General features: G+C 42.7%; 1 protein-coding gene across 8 annotated transcripts in view; it reads left to right on the top strand.

Moving 5' to 3' along the window:
• Positions 1–17,751, top strand: part of lrrc31 (leucine rich repeat containing 31) — a 300,889-nt gene that overhangs the window by 275,870 nt on the left and 7,268 nt on the right. For 7 of the 8 annotated variants that reach the window (XR_012098467.1, XM_073041760.1, XM_073041761.1 and 4 more), the window contains one exon: positions 2,663–2,830. The exons of the other annotated variant lie outside the window; for it this stretch is intronic. Coding sequence is in view for 6 of the 7 variants with exons in the window: in XM_073041760.1 (XP_072897861.1) it covers positions 2,663–2,830 (168 nt within the window). In the remaining variant the exon portion in view is untranslated. The remainder of the gene's footprint in view (positions 1–2,662; positions 2,831–17,751) is intronic. 8 annotated transcript variants of the gene reach the window in all.

Here is a 17,751-nt window from a genome sequence, read left to right as displayed (position 1 = left end):
GAACAGATCTGAACAGTGGCTGATTAGGAAAAGGGGAGGTGCAATGAGACCTGGGTGTCATTGTACACCAGTCATTGAAGGTGGGCATGCAGGACAGCAGGCAGTGGAAAAAGCAAATGGTATGTTGGCATTCATAGCAAAAGGATTTGAGTACAGGAGCAGGGAGGTTCTACTGCAGTTGTACAAGGCCTTGGTGAGACCACACCTAGAGTATTGTGTGCAGTTTTGGTCCCCTAATCTGAGGAAAGACATTCTTGCCATAGAGGGAGTACAGAGAAGGTTCACCAGATTGATTCCTGGGATGGCAGGACTGAAAAAAGACTGGATCGACTAGGCTTTTACTCACTGGAATTTAGAAGATTGAGGGGGAATCTTATTGAAACGTATAAAATTCTAAAGGGATTGGACAGGCTAGATGCAGGAAGATTGTTTCCGATGTTGGGGAAGTCCAGAACGAGGAGTCACAGTTTAAGGATTAGGACCGAGATGAGGAAAAACTTCTTCACACAGAGAGTGGTGAATCTGTGGAATTCTCTGCCACAGGAAACAGTTGAGGCTGGTTCATTGGCTATATTTAAGAGGAAGTTAGATATGGCCCTTGTGGCTAAAGGGATCAGGGGGTATGGAGATAAAGCAGGTACAGGGTTCTGAGTTGGATGATCAGCCATGATCATACTGAATGGTGGTGCAGGCTCAAAGGGCCGAATGGCCTACTCCTGCACCTATTTTCTATGTTTCTAGACCTTAACCCGATTGAGATGCTGTGGCATGACCTGAAGATTGCTGTTCATGCAAGGTATCCCAGAAATATTGATAAACTGAAACAGTTGTGTATGAATGAATGGTCTAAAATTCCTCCTCGCTGCTGTGCAAATTTGATCAGCAGTTACAGGAAATGTTTGGTGGAGGTTATTGCTACTGAAGGAGGTTCTACCAGTTATTAAATGCAAGGGTTCACATACTTTTTCCGGCCTGAACTGTGATGGCTAAACAATATGTTCAGTAAAAAATATGAAAAGTACAATTGTTTGTGTGTTATTTGTTTTGGCAGATTGTGTTTGTCTATTATTGTAACTTAGATGAAGATCAGACCACATATGATGAGTAATTAATGCAGAAAAACAGGTAATTGCAAAGGGCTCAAAAACTTTTTTTGATTAAAATAGTTTTTTAATAGTAATTAAAATAAGATAAATATTTGTTTATCGAGAACTGGTGCAGAAGAGAAGTTGAGCCTAGATCACACTGAGGGTGAGGCAGGCTTTGGAGGCCAAGTGGCCGCCTTAATTTTTTGTGTGTGATCTTGGGACAGGGCATCAACAATGCTGCATCAAGTCCATTTGCACCTTCAACCCACAGAAGGCAAAGAGTGGTTGTAGACAGGTGATATTCTACATGGAGGTTGGTGACCAGTTTGTACTTCAGGGATCTGTTCTGGACACCTCCTCTTCATGACTTTTCTAAATGACCTGGATGAGGAAGTGGAGGGATGGGTTAGTAAATTTGCTGACGACACAATGGTTGGGGGTGTTGTGGATAGTGTAGAGGCCGGTTAGTGGTTACAGTGGGACATTGATAGGATGCAAAACTGGGCTGAGAAGTCGCAGATGGAGTTCAGCCCAGATAAGTGTGAGGTGGTTCACTTTGGTAGGTCAAATATGATGTCAGAATATTAGTATTAATGGTAAGACTGTTGGCAGTGTGGAGGATCAGAGGGATTTGTGTCCATAGGACACTCAGAGCTGCTGCACAGGTTGACTGTGTGGGTAAGAAGGCATATTGGCCTTCATCAACCATGGGATTGAGTTCAAGAGCCAAGAGGTAATGTTACAGCTGTATAGGACCCTGATCAGACCCCACTTGGAGTACTGTGTTTAGTTTTGGTCATCTCACTACAGGAAAGATGTGGAAACTATAGAAAGGGTGCAGAGGAGATTTAATAGAACATAGAACAAATCAGCACAGTACGGGCCATTCGGCTCACAATGTTGTGCCAACCCTTAAACCCTGCCTCCCATATAACCCCCCACCTTAAATTCCTCCATATACCTGTCTAGTAGTCTCTTAAATTTTACTAGTGTATCTGCCTCCACCACTGACTCAGGCAGTGCATTCCACCACCAACCACTCTCTGAGTAAAAAACCTTCCTCTAATATCCCCCTTGAACTTTCCTCCCCTTACCTTAAAGCCATGTCCTCTTGTACTGAGCAGCGGTGCCCTGGGGAAGAGGTGCTGACTGTCCACTCTATCTATTCCTCTTAATATCTTGTACACCTCTATCATGTCTCCTCTCATCCTCCTTCTCTCCAGAGAGTAAAGCCCTAGCTCCCTTAATCTCTGTTCATAATGCATACTCTCTAAACCAGGCAGCATCCTGGTAAATCTCCTCTGTACCCTTTCTAAAGTAAGTATATGTTTGGCACAGCATTGTGGGCCTGCATTGTGCTGTAGGTTTTCTATGTTTCTAATCTGCTGTGTGGAGCAGGACTCCTACCACCCTCATCTGCTTCCAGGTGCTTCTCAGTTGTGAAGTATTTACCAACATCATAAAAAGGCAAGTCTGAGGCCGTTGTAATCTGACCCAATATTTGCCAGCTGGTTTCTGTAGACTTAGATTAATAAAGAGTTTACAAATCTGTTTAAACTGTTGTATTCTTACAGCTGACACCCTTCCAAATTTGACGGAACTGGAGACGTTGGACTTGTCTTGGAATAAGTGCCTTGGTGGAAATTTGGGATTGCTGGTCCAGATGTTGCAAAATGAGACTCGCCTCCGTGTGGTGAAACTGTGCAGCTGCAATCTGACAGGCCAGGATTTAGCATCTCTCGGTAATCACCCAATTAACCAAATTGAAAGGGCATATTTCGCCTCATTATATTGTGTTTTTTGGGTATCCCCATGTATCTGAATCTTCTGGGACATTGCCACTTTTGTTGACTGTTACTTAACCAACTTTATATTCTTGATACCTATTTTTCTTTTATTACCATGTGCTTTAATTTTAATGAAGCCTCTTATTAAAAGTTTTTCTCTGGAAGTCCATGTACACCACAAAGTGTAGTACAAAGTTAGACCATAAAATGTAAAAGCAGAATTAGGCATTTGGCCCATCAAGTCTTCTCACCATTTCATCACAGCTGATCCACTTTCTCTCTCAGCCTGTCTGCAGGCTTCTCCACATATCCTTCATGCCCTGACCAATAAAGAATCTATCAACTTCTGCCTTAAATATACCCAATGACTTGGCCTCCACAGCTGCCTGTGATAAAAATTCCACAGAATCACCACCTCTGGCTAAAGAAATTCCTCCTCATTTCCACTCTAAAGGAACAGTCCTTTATTTTATTCTGAGGTTGTGTCCTCCAGTCTTACACTCTCCCATCACAGGAAACATCCTCTCCACCTCCTCTCTATCAAAGCCTTTCAACATTCAATATGATCCCCCCCTCATCCTTCTGAATTCTAGTGAATAAAAGCCCAAAGCCATCTAACGCTCCTTATATAACAAGCCTTTCAATCGTAACCCTTAGAACCATCTCCAATGTCAGCACATCCTTTCATAGATAAGGGGCCCAAAACTGCTCACAATAGCCAAGTGAGGCCTTACCTGTGCTTATTAAGTCTCAACATTACATCCTTGCTTTTATATTCTAGTCCTCTCAAAATGAATGCTAGCATTGCATTTGCCTTCCTTACCACTGCATCAACTTGCAAATGAACCTTTAGGGAATCCTGCATGAGGATTCCCAAATTCCTTTGCACCTCAGATTTTTGAATTGTCTCTCTGTTTAGAAAGTGGTCTACTCTTTTATTTCTTCTACCGAAGTACATGACTATACACTTCTCACACTGTATTCCATTTGCCACATCTTTGCCTGTTTTCCTAATCTGTCTAATTAGCTTCTCTACTTCCTCAAAACTACCTGCCCTTCCACCTGTCTTCCTATCATCGATAAACTTGGCCACAAAGCCGTCAATTCCATTATCCAAATCATTGACGTACAATGTAAAAAAAAAAATCGTTTTCAATACAGACCCCGGCTGCCAACCAGGAAAGACTCCTTTTGTTACCACTCTTTGCCTCCTGATAATTAGCCAATGCTCTATCCATGCTAGAATCTTCCCTGTAATACTCTGGGCTATTATGGGTTCTATTCTGTAATACCATGGGTTCAACAAGTATGTGAAGAGCAAGAGGATAAGACATAAGAGAATAGGATCAATCAAGTGTGACAGTGGAAAAGTGTGTATGGAACCGGAAGAAATAGCTGAGGTACTTAATGAATACTTTGCTTCAGTATTCACTATGAAAAAGGATCTTGGCAATTGTAGGGATGATTTACAGTGGATTGAAAAGCTTGAGCATTAAGAAAGAGGATGTGCTGCAGCTTTTGGAAAGAATCAAGTTGGATAAGTCTCCGTGACCAGATGAGATGTGCTCCAGGCTACTGTGGGAGGTGAGGGAGGAGATTGCTCAGCCTCTGGCAATGATCTTTGCATCATCAATGGGGATGGGGGAGGTTCCAGAGGATTGGAGGGTTGCAGATGTTGTTCCCTTATTCAAGAAAGGGAGTAGAGATAGCCCAGGAAATTATAGACCAGTGAGTCTTACTTCAGTGGTTGGTAAGTTGATGGAAAAGATCCTGAGAGGCAGGTTTTATGAACATTTGGAGAGGCATACTATGATTAGGAATAGTCAGCATGACTTTGTCAAAGGCAGGTCGTGCCTTGCAAGCCTGACTGAAATTTTTGAGGATGTGATTAAACACATTGATGAAGGTAGAGCAGTAGATGTAGTGTATATGGATTTCAGCAAGGCATTTGATAAGTTACCCCATGCAAGGCTTATTGAGAAAGTAAGAAGACATGGGATCCAAGGGGACATTGCTTTGTGGATCCAGAATTGGCTTGTCCATAGAAGGCAAAGAGTGGTTGTAGAAGGGTCATATTCTGTGTGGAGGTCAGTGACCAGTGGTGTGCCTCAGGGATCTGTTCTGGGTCCCGTACTCTTTGTGATTTTTATAAATGATCTGGATGAGGAAGTGGAGGGATGGGTTAGTAAGTTTGCTGGTGACACGAAGGTTGGGTTGTTGTGGAGAGTGTGAGGGCTGTCAGAGGTTACAGCAGGATACCGATAGGATGCAAAGCTGGGCTGAGAAGTGGTAGATGGGGTTCAACCCAGATAAATGTGAAGTGGTTCATTTTGGTAGGTCAAATATGATGTCAGAATATAGTATTAATGGTAAGACTCTTGGCAGTGTGGATGATCAGAGGGATCTTGGGGTCCATGTCCATAGGACTTGCAAAGCTGCTGCACCGGTTGACTCTCTGGTTAAGAAGGCATACATTGCATTGTATTTTTTCTATATTTCTTATCTTGTTACGTAGCCTCATGTGTGGCACCTTGTCAAAGGCCTTCTGAAAAACCAACTACACAACATCCACTGATTCTCCTTTGTCTGTGTTGCTTGTTATTTCTTCAATGAATTCCAACAGATTTGTCAGGCAAGATTTTCCCTTAAAGAAACCATACTGACTATGGCCTATATTATCATGGCATCCAGGTATACCAAAACCAATCATCTCCAGTGTCTTCCGAACCTATAATTTCCTTTCTTCTGCTTCTCTGCCTTCTTGAAAGAGTGGAGTGACATTTGCAATTTTCCATTCCTAAGGATCCATGTAGAATCAATTGATTCTTGAAAGATTATTACAGTTTCTTCAGCCACGTCATTCAGAACCCTGAGGTGTAGACCATCCAATCCAGGAGACTTATCTTCCTTCAGACCTTTCAGTTTCCCAAGAATCTTCTTCCTAGTAATGGCAAATTCACACACCTCTGCCCCCTGATACTCTCAAACTTACACTGCTACTGTCTTCCACAGTGAAGACTGATGCAAAATACTTACTCAGTTCATCTTATTCAGTTGATCTTTCTGTCTGCATCTCTGGAGACAGCTTATCTACTGATATCTACTATAATCCTACAGACTCTCACAGCTACCTGGACTATTCCTCTACCCACCCTGTCTCTTGCAAAAATGCTATCCCCTTCTCACAATTCCTCCGCCTCTGCTGCATCTGCTCTCAGGATGAGGCTTTTCATTCCGGGACGAAGGAGATGTCTTCCTTTTTTAAACAAAGGGGCTTCCCTTCTTCCACCATCAACTCTGCTCTCAAATGCATCTCTCCCATTTCCCGCACATCTGCCCTCACCCCAACCGCCCACCATCCCACTCGGGATAGGGTTCCCCTTGTCCTCACCTACCACCCTACCAGCCTCCGGGTCCAATGTATAATTCTCCGTAACTTTCGCCACCTCCAACAGGATCCCACTACCAAGCAGATCTTTCCCTCCCCCCCCCCCTTTCTGCTTTCCGCAGGGATCGCTCCCTACGCAACTCCCTTGTCCTTTCATTCCCCCCATCTCTTCCCACCGATCTCCCTCCTGGCACTTATCCTTGTAAGCGGAACAAGTGCTACACCTGCCCTTACACTTCCTCCCTCACCACCATTCAGGGCCCCAGACAGTCCTTCCAGGTGAGGCAACACTTCACCTGTGAGTCGGATGGTGTGGTATACTGCTGGTGTGGTCTTTTATATATTGGTGAGACCCGACGCAGACTGGGAGAGAGTTTCACTGAACACCCATGCTCTGTCCGCCAGAGAAAGCAGGATCTCCCAGTGGCCACACATTTCAATTCCACGTCCCATTCCCATTCTGATATGTCTATCCATGGCCTCCTCTACTGTCAAGATGAATCCAAACTCAGGTTGGAGGACCAGCACCTTATATACCGACTGGGTAGCCTCCAACCTGACGGCATGAGCGTTGACTTCTCTAACTTCCATTAATGCCCCTCCTCCTCTTCTTATCCCATCCCTGATATATTTAGTTTTTTTTCTCTCTTTCTGCCCAACACTCTGCCTGTTCTCCTCTGGTGCTCCCTTCCCCCTTTCTTTCTCCCTAGGCCTCCCGTCCAATGATCCTTTCCCTTCTCCAGCTCTGTATCCCTTTTGCCAATCACCTTTCCGGTTCTCAGCTCCACCCCACCCCCTCTGGTCTTCTCCTATCATTTCGCATTTTCCCCTCCCCCTCCTACGGCAAAGAGGCTAGACTGCGCAGGCACATGACGTAGCGCGCCAAAGTTTTAAAAAGAAGAGGTAGTTTTCAACGGTTATTTAAATCGCAGCAAGAGGCGGAGAGGGAAGAGGTAAAAGAAGATTGGAGAGAAATGCGGCAAAGAGGCTAGACTGTGCAGGCGCGTGACATAGCGCGCCAAAGGTTTAAAACGAAAGACCACCATATACAGCAGCCATCATCGTAACAGCCATCGTTAGAGTGGACTGAGGCAGAATGGGATGGCTTTGGCTCAATCAGGCTTCGGCGAGAACAGGCAGAGGCAAGGTTTGAACGGGGCACAACTGCGCAAGCGATCAGCGGGGGAATTTAAAAAGCTAGCAGAGGCTGAGTACGAGCTTCACTCCAGCTGAGGTAAGGCCGGGTAAGCTCCTTTAATTAATCTAATTAGCTTAGGAGTAGGTAATGGAGGCAGCATTTAGGGCAGTTGAGTGCTCCGTTTGCAGTATATGGGAAGTCAGGGCAAGCATTGTTGTCCCTGATGACTATACCTGCAAAAGGTGCATCCAGCTGCAGCTCCTGACAAACCGTGTTAGGGAACTGGAGCTGGAGCTGGATGAACTTCGGATCATTGGGGAGGCAGAGGCAGAAATACAGGAGTTTCAGGGAAATAGTCACCCCTAGGAGTCAGGAGACAGGTAGTTGGGTGACTGTCAAGAGAGGGAAGGGGAATAGACAGGAAGAGCAGAGCACCCCTGTGGCCGTTCCCATCAACAATAAGTATTAGTTTAAATTAGCCACATTAACTAATGCCACATTAGTTTAAATCCTCCTGAACAGCAGTAGCAAACGCTCCCCCTAGGACATTGGTTCCAGTCCAGCCCAGGTGCTGACCGTCCTGTTTATACCGGTCCCACCTCCCCCAGAACTGGTTCCAATGCCCCAGAAATTTCCTCAAAAAATTTCAGTAGGTTAGTCAGACAGGATTTTCCTTTCAGGAAACCGTGCTGGCTTTGGCCCATCTTGTCATGTGCCTCCAGGTACTCTGTAATTTCATCCCTAACTATCGATTCCAACAACTTCCCAACCACTGATGTCAAGTTAACAGGTCCAAAGTTCTCTTTCTGCTGCCCCCCACCCTTCTTAAATAGCTGAGTAACATTAAACTGTATAATTTTCCTAGTTCAGGCCTCACTAGCACATGCACAGGTATCAATCCTAAGATTACAACCCTGGAGGACCTACCCTTTAACTAAGCACCTAACTCCTTGAACTCTCTATACAGAACCTCGTCACTTATCCTACTTATGTCATCAGTACCTTCATGGACCATGACTTCTGGCTGTTCATGTTCCTATTTAAGAATACTGAGTAATTGATCCAAGATATCCTGACCCTCTGTGAATCTCATTCTCACCCACAGAACCTCCTGTTGTTTCCCCTAACTAATGAATCCCCCATCTGGACTGCATGCTTCTTCTCCCCTTTTCTCTTCTGAGTCAAAGAGGCAGACTCTGTTGCAGAGACCTGGACACTGTGACTTTCCTCTTTTAGGTCATCCCTTCCCCCCCCAGGAGTATCCAAAGTGGTTATACCTGCTGTTCAGGGAACAGCCACAAGGAACTCTGCACTGACTCCTTAACCCCTTTCCCCTTCCTGACTGTCACCCAGTTTCCTGTGTCCTGCACCTTGCGTGTACTTAGCTCTCTATATGCGTGTAATTAGCTCTCTATATGTCTTATCTATCAACTTCCCGAATGATCCAGAGTTCATCCAGTTGCAGCTCCAAATCCTTAACACGGATTGTTAGTAGCTGCAGCTGGATGCACTTCTCACAGTTGTAGTCGTCAAGGACACTGGAGGTCTCCCTGCCTTCCCTCATCCCGCAAGAAGAGCATTTTGCTATCCTACTTGCCATCTCCCCTGTCATAGCTGAGCAGATTTAAAGAGAAGGGAAAAAACCTTGAGATTTTCTTTCCTTTGCTTTCTCTGAGTGAAGCCGTGAAGAAGCCTCAAGATCACCACTCTATGTCCACTCAGACGATGGCCCTGCCTTACTTTAATTTATTCTTATTAATCAACCCCAAGTGCCAAAAGGCCGCTGGTCAGAGCTCCTTTTCACTGCCACATCCTGCTGCAACCTTTAATTCTCGAGCAGTGGATCGGATTGAAGTCCCCTCCTCTCCATTTTGTTGTCTAGATTGGCTGCTGGTCAAAGCTCTTTTTCGCTGCCATAACCCGTTGCTGGTTTCAGAAAGGCTGGAAACATAAACCAGGAAATTATATAGTCTGATATCTGAACTGGGAAAGTTAATGGAAGGTTTTCTAAAGGACTAGATATATAAGTGTTTGGATAGACATGGACTAATTAAGGATAGCCAGCATAGCTTTATGCATGGTAGGTCATGTCTAACCAATCTTAGGGGTTTTTTGAGGAAGTTACCAGGAAAGTGGATGAATGCAAGCCAATGGATGTTGTCTACATGGACTTTAGCAAGATTTTTGACAAGGTCCCACATGGAAGGTTAGTCAAGATGTTTTAGCTGCTTGGCATTAAAGATGAGGTATTAGATTGGATTAGATATTGGCATTGTGGGAGAAGCCAGAGAGTGGTGGTAGATGGTTGACACCCTGACTGGAAGCCTATGACTAGTGGTGTGCCACAGGGATTGGCACTGGGTCCAAGTTGTTTGTCATCTATATCAACGATCTGGATGATAATGTGGTTAACTGGATCAGCAAATTTGCGGATGACATCAACATTGGGCTGTAGTGGATAGCGAGGAAGGCTGTCATGACTTGCAGAGGCATCTGGACCAGCTGGAAAAATGGGCTGAATAATGGCAGATGGAATTTAATGCAGACAAGTGTGATGTGTTGCACTTTGGTAGGTGATTGATAGGGCACTGAGGAGTGCGGCAGAGCACTGAGATCTGGTAATGCAGGTCCATAATTCATTGAAAATGGCATCACAGGTAGATAGGGTTGTAAAGAAAGATTTTGGCACATTGGCTTTCATAAATCAAAGTACAGGAGATGGGATGTTATGTTGAAGTTATGTAAGACATTGGCGAGGCCTAATTTGGAGTGTTGTGTGCAGTTATGGTTACCTGTGTACAGAAAAGATGTAAACAAGGATGAAAGAGGTCAGAGAAAATTTACAAGGATGTTACCAGGTCTGGAGGCCCTGAGTTAAGGAAGGATTGAATGGGTTAAGATTTTATTCCTTAGAAGTCAGAAGACTGAGAGGAGATTTGATAGAGATATATGAAACTATGAAGGTTATAGATAAGAGTAAATGCAAACAGACTTTTTCTAGTGGGTGGAGGTACAATCAGAGGATTAAGGGTGAAAGGTGAAAAGGTTAAGGGGAACATGAGGGGAAATGTCTTCACCCAGGGAATTGTGAGAATGTGGAATGAGCTGCCAGCACAAGTAGTACATGTGAGTTCAATTTAATTGTTAAGAGAAGTTTGGATTAGTACTGTACATGAATGGTAACAGTATGGAGAGCTATGGTCTCAGGGCAGGTTGGTGGGAGTAGGCAGTTTCAATGCTTTGGCATAGACTAAATGGATCAATGTCCTATTTCTGTGCTGTATTTTTCTATGACTATAAATCTATATGTGGAACTAAGAATTCTCAGGATTTACTAGTGACTAAGTGAAGAATTATCTTCAAAACTTTTTAGAAACATAGAAGCATAGAAAACCTACAGCACAATACAGGCCCTTCGGCCCACAAAGCTGTGCTGAACCTTAGAATTCCCTAGGCTTTACCCGTAGCCCTCTATTTTTCTAAGCTCCATGTAGCCATACAGGACTCTCTTAAAAGGCGCTACCATTTCTGCCTCCACCGCCGCCGGCGGCAGCCCATTCTACGCACTCACCACTTTCTGCATAAAAATTTTACCCCTGACATCTCCTCTGTACCTACTTCCAAACACCTTAAAACTTGTGCTAGCCATTTCAGCCCTGGGGAAAAGCCTCTATCGGCACGATTGATGCCTCTCATTATCTTGAACACCTCTATCAGGTCACCACTCATCCTCCGTTGCTCCAAGGAGAAAAGCCGAGTCCACTCAACCTATTCTCATAAGGCATGCTCCCCAATCCAGGCAACTTCCTTGTAAATCTCCTCTGCACCCTTTCTATGGTTTCCACATTCTTCCTGTAGTGAAGCGACAAGAATTGTGCACAGTACTCCAAGTGGGGTCTGACCAGGATCCTATATAGCCTCAACATTACCTCTCGGCTCTTAAACTCAGTCCCACGATTGATGAAGGCCAGTGCATCATATGCCTTCTTAACCACAGAGTCAACCTGCGCAGCATCTTTGAATGTCATGTCAAGTCAAGTCAAGTCACTTTTATTGCCATTTCGACCATAACTGCTGGTACAGTACATAGTAAAAATGAAACAACGTTTTTCAGGACCAAGGTGTTACATGACACAGTACAAAAACTAGACTGAACTACGTAAAAAAACAACAGAGAAAGCTACACTAGACTACAGACCTACACAGGACTGCGTAAAGTGTACAAAAACAGTGCAGGCATTACAATAAATAATAAACAGAACAATAGGGCAAGGTGTCAGTCCAGACTCTGGGTATTGAGGAGTCTGATAGCTTGGGGAAGAAACTTTCATAGTCTGGTTGTAAGAGCCCGAATGCTTCAGAGCCTTTTCCCAGACGGCAGGAGGGAGAAGAGATTGCATGAGGGATGCATGGAGTCCTTCATAATGCTGTTTCTTTTGCGGATGCAGCGTGTAGTGTAAATGTCCGTGATGGCGGGAAGAGAGACCCTGATGATCTTCTCAGCTGACCTCACTATCCGCTGCAGGGTCTTGCGATCCGAGATGGTGCAATTTCCGAACCAGGCAATGATGCAGCTGCTCAGGATGCTCTCAATACAACCCCTGTAGAATGTGATGAGGATAGGGGGTGGGAGATGGATTTTCCTCAGCCTTCGCAGAAAGTGGAGACGCTGCTGAGCTTTCTTTGCTATGGAGCTGGTGTTGAGCGACCAGGTGAGATTCTCCGTCAGGTGAACACCAAGAAATTTGGTGCTCTTTACGATCTCTACCGAGGAGCTGTCAATGTTCAGCAGGGAGTGGTTGCTCCGTGCCCTCCTGAAGTTAACAACCATCTCTTTTGTTCACATTAAGAGACAGGTTGTTGGCTCTGCACCAGTCTGTTAGCTCCTCTCTGTAAGCTGACTCCTCGTTCTTGCTGATGAGACCCACCACAGTCGTGTCATCGGCGAACTTAATGATATGGTTTGAGCTGTGTGTTGCAGCACAGTTGTGGGTCAGCAGAGTGAACAGCAGTGGACTGAGCACATAGCCCTGGGGATCTCCCGTGCTCAGTGTGATGGTGTTGGAGATGCTGCTCCCGATCTGGACTGACTGAGGTCTCCCAGTCAGGAAGTCTAGGATCCAGTTGCAGAGGGAGGTGTTCAAGCCCAGCAGGCTCAGCTTTCCAATCAGTTTCTGAAGGATGATTGTGTTGAATGCTGAACTGAAGTCTATGAACAGCATCCGAACGTATGTGTCTTTTTTGTCCAGGTGGGTTAGGGCCAGGTGGAGGGTGGTGGCAATGGTGTCATCTGTTGAGCGGTTGGGATGGTACGCAAACTGCAGGGGGTCCAGTGAGGAGGATAGCAGGGTCTTGATATGCCTCATGACGAGCCTTTTGAAACACTTCATGATGATGGATGTAAGTGCAACGGGATGGTAGTCATTTAGGCAGGACACTGAAGATTTCTTCGGCACGGGGATGATGGTGACGGCCTTGAAGCACATTGGAACAGTGGCGCTGCTCAGGGAAATGTTGAAGATGTCAGTGAGAACATCTGCTAGCTGGTCTGCACATCCTCTGAGCACTCTACCAGGGATGTTGTCTGGTCCAGCAGCCTTCCGTGGGTTGACCCTGCACAGGGTTCTTCTCATATCGGCCACAGAGAGACACAGCACCTGGTCATTTGTAGGAGGTGTGGACTTCCTCGCCGCCACATCATTTTCTGCCTCAAAACGAGTGTAGAAGTTACTCAGCGCATCTGAGAGGGAGGCATCACCTGCACAGTCAGGTGATGTTGTCCTGTAATTGGTGATGTCTTGGACGCACTTCCACAAGCGCCGCGTGTCGCCGCTGTCCTGGAAGTGGCTGTGGATTAGCTGGGCGTGTGCACACTTTGCCCCTCTGATGGCACAGGACAGTTTGGCCCTTGCTGTTGATAGAGCTGCCTTGTCACCTGCTCTGCAGGCAGAGTCGCTGGTCGTCAAGCAGCGCATGCACCTCCACGGTCATCCATGCTTCTGGTTATCATGTATAGTGATGGTCTTGGACAGAGTAACATCATCAATGCACTTGCTGATGTAGCTGGTCACTGATGATGTGTACTCTTCTAAGTTGGTAGAGTCGCCATCGGTTGCAGCCTTCCTGAACATGTGCCAGTCAGTGTGCTCAAAGCAGTCTTGAAGAGCAGAGATGGGTCCTGCTGGCCAGGTTTTCACCTGCTTCTGAACTGGTCTGGAGCACCTAAGCAGCGCATTAGGATAATGTGCATTATGGACTCGGACTCAAAGATCCCTCCGATCCTTCACACTGCGAAGAATCTTACCAATAGTGCTATATTCTGTCATCATATGTGACCTACCACAATGAACCACCTCACACTTAGCTGGGTTAAACTCCATCTGCCACTTCTCAGCCCAGTTTTGCATCCTACCAATGTCCTGTTGTAACCTCTGACAGCCCTCCATACTATCCACAACACCTCTAACTTTGTGTCATCAGCAAATTTACTAACCCATCCCTCCACTTCCTCATCCAGGTCATTTATAAAAATCACAAAGAGTAGGGGTCCCATAACAGATATCTGAGGCATACCACTGGTCACCGGCCTCCATGCAGAATATGACCCGTCTACAACCACTCTTTGCCTTCTGTGGGCAAGCCAGTTCTGGATCCACAAAGCTATATCTCCTTGGATCCCATGCCTCCTTACTTTCTCAATAATCCTTGCATGGGGTACCTTATCAAATGCCTTGCTAAAATCCATATGCACTACATCTACGGCTCTACCTTCATCAATGGGTTTAGTTCAATATTTTTATTAATATATACAAGAATATATAACAAATACAGAGTATATATTAAAAAATTACTAACAGAATACATACAATAGAAAAATTGAACTGTATAGGACTGAATAACATACGTTTATATAGTGCTCCGGTAATGATTACTAATACTGCAAATTTATAAAGAGTATACATTAGGAATTTTATATATATTTAAAAAAAATCTAGCCCCTACCAAGAAAGCCAATGGGTAAGAACAAGGAAAAAAATATTTTTTAAAAAAGTATCGCTAGTTGTTATCAAAGAATAACATAATAATATCTACGTAGAAAAAAACCTTTCACAAGTTAGAGTAGTAGTTCATAAAAGGACCCCATGTCGTATAAAAGTACTGTACTGAATTAGAAATAGAACACCAAATCTTCTCCAAACTAAGATGAGTCATAATGTCTTCTAACCACTGCATATGAGTAGGAGAGACTGCTTCTTTCCATTTAAGCAAAATCCGTCTTCTCGCCATAAGTGAGATAAAAGCTAGAACATACAAGTCTGAGGGAGTTAAAGTTATATCTTGAGTTCCGAGAATACCAAAGAGAACAGTAAGAGGATTAGGTTCAAAGTTAGTGTTTAAAAAATTGAGAAAAAGTAGAAAATACATCTTTCCAAAATTTTTCTAAGCTGGGACCTAACCAAAACATATGAATTAACGAAGCAAAAAAATAAAAAACACAAAATGCCCGAAGCATTGTCACTACCTCCTCCCATAGATGCTGTCTGGCCTGCTGAGTCCTGCCAGCATTTTGTGTTTTTTAATTTCCAGCATCCGCAGATTCACTCGTGTTGCCTTTGAATTAACGAAGCATTGGCTGAATTACATTTGTCACAAGCTGGAGAAATATCAGAATAAAAATGGGATAATTTCTCTTTAGACAAATAGGCTGTATGTACCACTTTAAATTGTACCAAAGAATGGCGAGCACAAAAAGATGACTTATTCACTAATTTCAAAATGGCATTCCAATCTTCATCAGAGATTTGCATATTCAGATCATGCTCCCAAGCTTGCCTAATATTATGTAAAGAAAGCTGCTTAAACATAAGCAGTTTATTATATATATTAGAGATTGATCCATCAAAAAAAGGTTTCAAATTTAAAATATCATCTAAGAGATTCTTATCTGAACTTGAAGGAAAAGTAGCCAATTGAGAACGCAGAAAATCTCTAATTTGAAGGTAACCATAAGAATGAGTTTGGGGTAAACCAAATTTGATGGACGACTGCTCAAATGACGCTAAGTTCCCATCAACAAATAAATCCAAAAATTGTTGAATACCCAATCTATTCCATTCTATAAAAACTTTATCAGTAGTAGAGGGTAGAAAAAAATAATTGCAAAGAATGGGACTAGAAAGGGAAAAATGAGACAAACCAAAAAACTTCCTAAATTGCGACCAGATTCTCAAAGTATGTTTAAGAACTGGGTTATCAGTAATTTTACTGAAGGGTAAAGGAAGAGAAGATCCAAGAAGAGAAATAATTGAGGCATTTTTAACCGATTGAGCTTCTAGTAAAGTCCATGGTGGACAGTTGTCCCTCTTGATATAATATGACCAGAATGTGATATTCCTTATATTAGTTGCCCAGTAATAGAATCTGAAATTAGGTAAAGCTAGACCACCATCTTTATTTTTCCTTTGAAGAAAGACTTTGTTCAGCCGGGGTTGTTTATTATTCCATATGTAAGAAGAGAGAATTGAATCCAAAGAGTCGAAAATACTATTCAGAATAAAAATAGGCAATGCTTGGAAAAGATATAAGAATTTAGGTAACACATTCATTTTAATAGAATTAATATGGCCTAACAAGGATAAAGAAAGAGGAGACCATTTACTAAATTGCCTTTTCAGTAGTGGAATAAAATTAGCTTTATATAAATGTTTAAAATTTTTAGTAATAGTTATTCCAAGATAAGTAAACTGATTAGTCATAATTTTAAATGGAAGATTGGTGTTTATTGGTATCAGGTTGTTTAAAGGAAATAATTCGCTTTTATATAAATTCAACTTATAACCTGAGAATCGACTAAATTGAGAGAATAAAGAAAGAGTGGAAGTTAAGGAGTCATTCACATTGGAAATAAAAAGTAAAATATCGTCTGCATATAAAGAAATTTTATGAATAGTATTACCTCGGGTGATACCTGTAATATCCTTGGAATTACGGAGTGCTATGGCTAGAGGTTCTAGAGCCAAAGCAAACAACAGAGGACTAAGGGGACAGCCTTGTCTAGTACCTCGATATAGGTTAAATGGTTTAGAGAGTTGAGAATTAGTAAGAACCTGAGCTGTAGGTGAGAGATATAATAGTTTAACCCAACGAATAAAATTAGGTCTGAATTTAAATTTTTCTAAAGTCTTGAATAGATAATTCCATTCCACTCTATTGAAGGCTTTCTCTGCATCTAAAGATAATATACAGTCTGAAACCTTGTTAGAGGGGGAATACATCACATTTAATAAACACTGAATGTTAAAATATGAATAGCGGTTTTTAATAAATCCAGTCTGATCCTCTCGTATAATGAACGGTAAAATATTTACAAGCCTGCGGGCTAAAATTTTAGACAGAATTTTAGTATCTACATTAAGTAAGGAGATTGGTCTATAGGAGGAACATTCAGCAGGATTTTTATCTTTCTTCAAAATAAGCGAAATACGTTTGTAGTTGCTTGATAAAAGGATTGCAGAAGTTTACCTAATTTAAAAGATTCAGAAAAAACAGTGGATAATTGAGGTATAAGTAGTTTAGAAAAGGTTTTATAAAATTCACAAGGAAAACCGTCTGGTCAATTCAATCAATCGCAACCTGCCTTTGACAAAGCCATGCTGACTATTCCTAATCATTTCATTTCATTTCATTTTTCAATCTTTTTATTGATTTTCAAATAAAGAATATACAAATCAGAGGAGGAGTTTAGCAAACAGATAATATAAAAGACATATAAACAGCAGTAATAAAAACAAAGTATATAATGTCAAAATCAAATAGGTAAAATATTATGCTGTTATATATACAATGGTAAAGGATTCATAGATAAGGATTTTCCCCAAAGAAAAATAAATAAACAAAAATAAATTAAATCATGTGAAAATATTGAATAAAGGGTCACCAGACTTGTTCAAAATTAAAGGATGTATCAAATGTCCGACTTCTAATTTTCTCCAAGCTTAAACATGACATAATGGAGGAGAGCCAATAAAAAACAGTAGGTGGGTTAGATTCAAGATGTTGATATGTTAGATGCACCTATTAAACAAGAGGAGATATCCGGGACCTGATGGTTATACGGTAGAATTTTACAAGACTTTTCATAAAATGCTTATACCACATCTTCATCAAACGTTTACCGATTCTACATCCTCTGGGAACCTCCCTAAAACTTTTTATGAGGCACTAATTTCATTGATTCCAGAAAAAGGAAAAGACCCACTGGAATGTGTATCCTATAGACCTATTTCTTTACTGAATGTAGATTTTAAAATCCTCTCTAAGATTTTAGCAAATAGGCTTGAGAATATCTTG

This window comes from Hemitrygon akajei, chromosome 3 (genome assembly GCF_048418815.1).
Source record: "Hemitrygon akajei chromosome 3, sHemAka1.3, whole genome shotgun sequence".
NCBI lineage: Eukaryota > Metazoa > Chordata > Chondrichthyes > Myliobatiformes > Dasyatidae > Hemitrygon > Hemitrygon akajei.
Note: the sequence above shows the minus strand (reverse complement) of the source record. Positions and strands in the feature narration are given on the sequence as shown.